At 47.6% G+C, this 4,969-nt stretch overlaps 1 protein-coding gene across 1 annotated transcript in view; it reads right to left on the bottom strand.

Annotated features, from left to right (window-relative positions):
- Positions 1–775: 775 nt before the first annotated feature.
- Positions 776–4,969, bottom strand: part of VCPKMT (valosin containing protein lysine (K) methyltransferase) — a 6,096-nt gene continuing 1,902 nt past the window's right edge. Inside the window, exons 2-6 of the mRNA XM_009321645.1 lie at positions 4,806–4,916; positions 4,535–4,607; positions 3,459–3,578; positions 1,824–1,928; positions 776–1,253 (exon numbers count right to left, since the gene is read on the bottom strand). Of these exons, the coding sequence (XP_009319920.1) occupies positions 1,239–1,253; positions 1,824–1,928; positions 3,459–3,578; positions 4,535–4,607; positions 4,806–4,916 (424 nt within the window). The 3' untranslated portion in view covers positions 776–1,238. The remainder of the gene's footprint in view (positions 1,254–1,823; positions 1,929–3,458; positions 3,579–4,534; positions 4,608–4,805; positions 4,917–4,969) is intronic.

Raw genomic sequence — 4,969 nt, forward strand, 5'->3', positions numbered from 1 at the left:
ACAAATAATGTGTGCGGTTACAACAAATTATGTTCTCGCTTTGCCGTGCATTCACTAATCATCGCTGTTGCGCTTTGCAAGCCAGGGCAGCGTTTCACAGAGTGCGAAGTTTGCAAGGAACGCTCTTACTGGAGATAAAGGGAGCCCCAGCTCAGGGCAGGTCCCGAAAGCAGCCGGGTGCCCCCGAACAAGGCTCCCCCAAAACCAACAGCTGAGGTGTTGAGAACATTCAGCAGATTTAGCGTAAATATTCAGGTTTGTGAAGTAGGGACCACTCGTGCTGTGCGCAGCGAGAGTGGGGGAGAGGCTCAGGGAACAGGCTGTAACGATTCACGTTGAGCAGCACCTCTGTCGCAGCAGACCTACTCTCACAGCGCGCGCTCAGGGCTGCGGGATGACGCAGGCAGCCACGGCCGCTTCCACTACAGAGCAGAAGTGAGACTTCCTCTGAAATTGGATCTCAAAGCCATCACTGCGCAACAAGAGGCAGCTCGGTGAGGAATACCAACAGCAACAACGGACCTGCTCACCAGAATCATCTGAAGGTGTCAAACTTTAACGCCGCAGATCCTTATACCAGGAAAGCGCAGGTGGAATTAAAAGGAAGAACAATTTTGCGCAGGCGCAGGGACCATCTGCGTGTTGTACCTATGCAGTACCTACCGCCACAACAGCCCCTGCTCCTGCCATGAGACTCCCAGGACCTCTGCAACGCGGGAGTGACAGAGAAACCCACAGGCTGAAAAAAAAACCCCCACCATCCAAGACCCATCTCAAGTGCAAAAGTTTTATTGACCGGCTATCCGGGGCTGCGCGATTGAGCCCGCTCGCAGAGATGTCTCCTCACAGAGCCTTCGGCGCGGTGTCCTCGGATCTGCTCTGTGAGCACTCGGCAAGCCGCCCGCTGCCCTAAGAAGCGGCTGCCCGGCAGAGGTAACCAGAAGATGCACCCAGCGCTGCTCTGGGCGAAGCTCCGGTTCCGTTTTCTGCCTTCCCCTGCCTCAGCCTGCAGACACCAACAGCTCACATCTGTCCTCTTGGAAGGCGCTGCCAGTGGATCTAGTCTAACGAGCCCACTTCTTCTGGTGCCTCATGCCAAGTCCAGCACCGAGAAGCCGTTCTGTAGATGAGTCACAAACCACACTGGAGACAGTCCCTTTGTGGCGTTATTCCACACCCCATCCCTCTTCTCCAGAGCTCTACCAGCTGCCAGAGGACAGATACTGCGGTCAAAGATCTCACGATGGAAAATTCTGTGAAGAGATTTTAAAAAGTAGAAGTACGGCTTTTTAAGGGGCCCGTTTTTGTTTAAGCACTGGACCCACATGTTGTGTCAGCACAATATGCAAAATGTTTTCTTCATGCGTTAACTGTCTGCTCCATCAATTAACCAAAAAATGATCTAACCAACCCTGACAGGTGCCAAGTACCACCTCTAGAGACTGGTTTTGGGGAGAGGGCTGTACAGCAGAGCACACAGTGCTAAAAGCAGCAGCGGGCATATTATTGTTATTACTTCGCTGCCTCAAACCTCCAGTTTTGAGATCCCACTGCACTACAGTGTGGAAGCGGAAGGGAAAGCCAGCGTGCAGCTCAAAGATGGCCCTGCTGAAGACAAAGGCTGGCACCTGGCAGAGCGCTGGGTTTTGGAACAAAGGAGCTCCTTTGTACCGGCACGGTTCTGGTCTGCAGTTTCACAGGGTGCCTGATGGTATTTCACAGTCAGTTTAGAGCTTCACCCCTGGAACGCTCACACCATGCCAAGTAAACAGCAGCTCTGTGAATTCCTGGCAGCGTTTGCTGCGCCAGTTCAATTAACCTACCGTTTGTTTCCTGTGGATATTCACGATATGAATGTCTTCGCTGCGATACTCCTCATCGTGCTTATCCAGGGGAATTTTTTCCAGCTCAAAGTCCATCTGAAGCAGCTGGTTATCAGAGAAAACACGAGACAACTCAAATAACGCTGTCTGCCCTTTTGAACTAAGCACGTTCAGTTAGAAAGGTCCCACGATATACGCACACAAGGGCAAGGAGCCTTAGGAGGCTGGAGTCACCACGCTCAGACCGTTCCACTAAAGGCCTCTGCAAACGTGCAAGCTATTTTTCCCCTCGTGCAGCACATCTACCCTCGTTCTAACTACTCCTGTGCCAATGCAAAGCTACAGACATCTTGCAACGTTTAAGAAAAATCTAAAAGCTTGCGATAAAACATTTTGCTTCCTCCAATCTCCAAAGAGCTAAGCCAAACCACAGCACCTGCCCCTGTCTGCCAACCTTCTCAACTGGAGGGGAGGGGCGGAAAAAAAAAAGGCTAAAACCACCCAGCATCGACTCTGCAATGCGCTCAGAAGATTAACTCGGCTGCACCCTGGCAAGCTAAGGGAGGAAATAAATTACAAGAAAGCAGAAATCATCCAGAAACACCTACACCTATTGTGTTTATTGTGGGAGCGGCACCTCATCAGAGCTGATCTCAATTATAGCAACCCTCCTCGCAGCCAGGTCCCCGCAAGAGTTCGAGGCATGGCTAATTATCAAAGAGCTGCTTTTATTAACACGTACAAATCGCCCTGAAATTCTTGCCCTTCCCCTTTTTTGTAGTATTATTATTACGTATAACCCAGTACTCCTGCACAAGGGCTGCTTTTCAGCAGAGTTCACAGGCACAGAGTTAAACCCTGCACTGACCGTCATCCCCACAACCTCAGGAGGGATTCAGCTGTTACCTGTGTTCCTTTTCTTTACTTGCACAGAAGATACGGCCGGACTATTTAATTGTATCACCTATTAATGGAGGGGGGAAATTTTTGCAGAAGCACCTGTATCACTTAGCAGAAAGTCCTGCGTTCCTGAGCTACTCTGGAAAACTTTACCTGTATTTTCCCTCTGCTTTTAACGGAACATGCTAAAAGAAAATAAATTTTCACCAGACTGTTTTTAATCCTCCCAATAGCCTCTGGTAACATCACGACAACCACTGCAGAAAGAAGGCAGCAACCGACTGCTAATTCAACTTGCTCCTACAAAAATGATTGTTTTGATTTTGACAGATATTGCCTCACATGTGGTGGCCCTTTTGCAAATCTGGAAGGTATCACAAGCTAGAGAGGCTTTTAACAACCTATGCAAGTCTGGCTGCCTGGATCAAAAGCATCGATACGGTTAAGATCAGTAAGGCAAGAAAGGTTAGTTCGACCTTTTGAGGGAAGGAAAGCTCAGTAAGTATCCAGAAAGTCTCTACTGGTAAGTTGGACAATAACTTCAAGAGTCACCATCCGAATTTTCAGCCCCATCTAAAGAGAAGCGTGCTTCTCCTGCTACAAACGCTACTTCGTGCAGTCAACCTGAATTTGTACGTGTAGCAACTGCCACAGATGTTCAGCTGTTCCAATACAAAGACCTCCTGTACCCAACCTATTTTCTTAGTGTTCAAAAAGCACACTACAAACACTTACCTCAAAGTACTTTCTCTCAATTTCAGGATTCTTCCCCATAGTCCTCTGTTCGTAACAGCACAAGACGCACGTATCAGGGCCAGTAAGGTCTTTCAGTGTCTTCAGTAACGGTTCTAATGACTGCCCAAAAGAGGTTAAGTATTTCCCACTTCGATTTCAAGTTCATTTTACTGGTACGATACCCTCTAACTAGAGAAAGTCTTCACCCAAGAGAGAACTTTCCAGTTTTGCTTTTCAGGGAGTTATTTTTAGTACTTTAACTGGGACAAAAAGAACATGGGGGCAAGCTGGAAAGCAGAGGAGAAAGGGAGACTGCATAGGAGAAGAGTTTCACAGACTGACCAAGAAAACTGAACTAGCATCAAAGCCAAAAGCATTCCACACTGCTGAGTGGGCATTTCCTTGAGGCACACAACAATGACTGTTTCTTGACATGTTTCAAAAGTGAGAGTTTTCTCAGCCGCTGTTGGAACGTGGCTCACGTCCAGACCACTACGGATGGAAACAGGACCAACATGCAGGGAGCCAACGCAAGGGGCTGGTGGGACCACTGAAAGGGCACTGGGACATGGGGTTCTTCAGGTCATTTCCCTTTTCTTCCAACTTCTGTTAGCTCTGTGAGCACATCCTACAGAGCTCCAACTGAGCAGACTATAACAACCACTTAGCTGGAGCACGATTTCTCCTTTTGCCTTCCCAAGGGAAGCGTGAGGAGAACCCAAACAGTGCAGATGTGGCACTATTAAATTTCATTTACCAATGCATTCAACAGTTCACAACTATCAGTCACAATGTTTTGCTCCACACTTCATTCCCAATGTAAAAAAAAAAAGGGGATGGGGGGAGGCACAAATATTAAGTTCAGTTGTTTTTTTTTTTTAAACATCAAAAAAGTCTCTGGTTGAATCTCATATGGCCTTGAATCTGTTAAAAATGCCTTTTCCCGTCTTGTTCTATGTATTCCTCTAAACCATGGGGACCAAGATGCAAGCATAATATTTATTTGAACACTTCTCACACTGAACCCACACCCTTCCCAAGGAAACTTCCTACAGTTTTGCAAAATCCTCATTTACCTCCTCATAGTAAATGCAATCAGCCATTAGTATATAATCGGGGGGAGGCTGAAATTCTGTTACATCTTCACCCCTGAAAAGAAGCAAAAAAAAAAAAAAGGTGAAAACAAGCTTCAGTAATAACACAACACATACTACTACAGGACTAAGCATAAAGTTAACTACTCTGTTTTTATATTGAAAACAGCACTGTTTTCAAGTATTTTTGGCAGTTTCACAAAGCAAGAAGCCCCGTTAAAGCCGAACAGAAACATTAAAGGATCATACAAACCATTTCAGTACCTTGGCTCGGACTGACCCTGTGACCAGATGCCTGTTGTTCTCTATATTAACCATCAACAGCTCCTGCAGCTCCTCAAGGTCGGTGACCGTCACGTTTGCCCTGGAACACACAGGGGGTTAGGGCCGGGCCCGACCCGCCGGCGCCAGCCCCCG

This window comes from Pygoscelis adeliae, unplaced genomic scaffold (assembly GCF_000699105.1).
Source record: "Pygoscelis adeliae isolate BGI_AS28 unplaced genomic scaffold, ASM69910v1 Scaffold43, whole genome shotgun sequence".
In the NCBI taxonomy this organism is placed as follows: Eukaryota; Metazoa; Chordata; class Aves; order Sphenisciformes; family Spheniscidae; genus Pygoscelis; species Pygoscelis adeliae.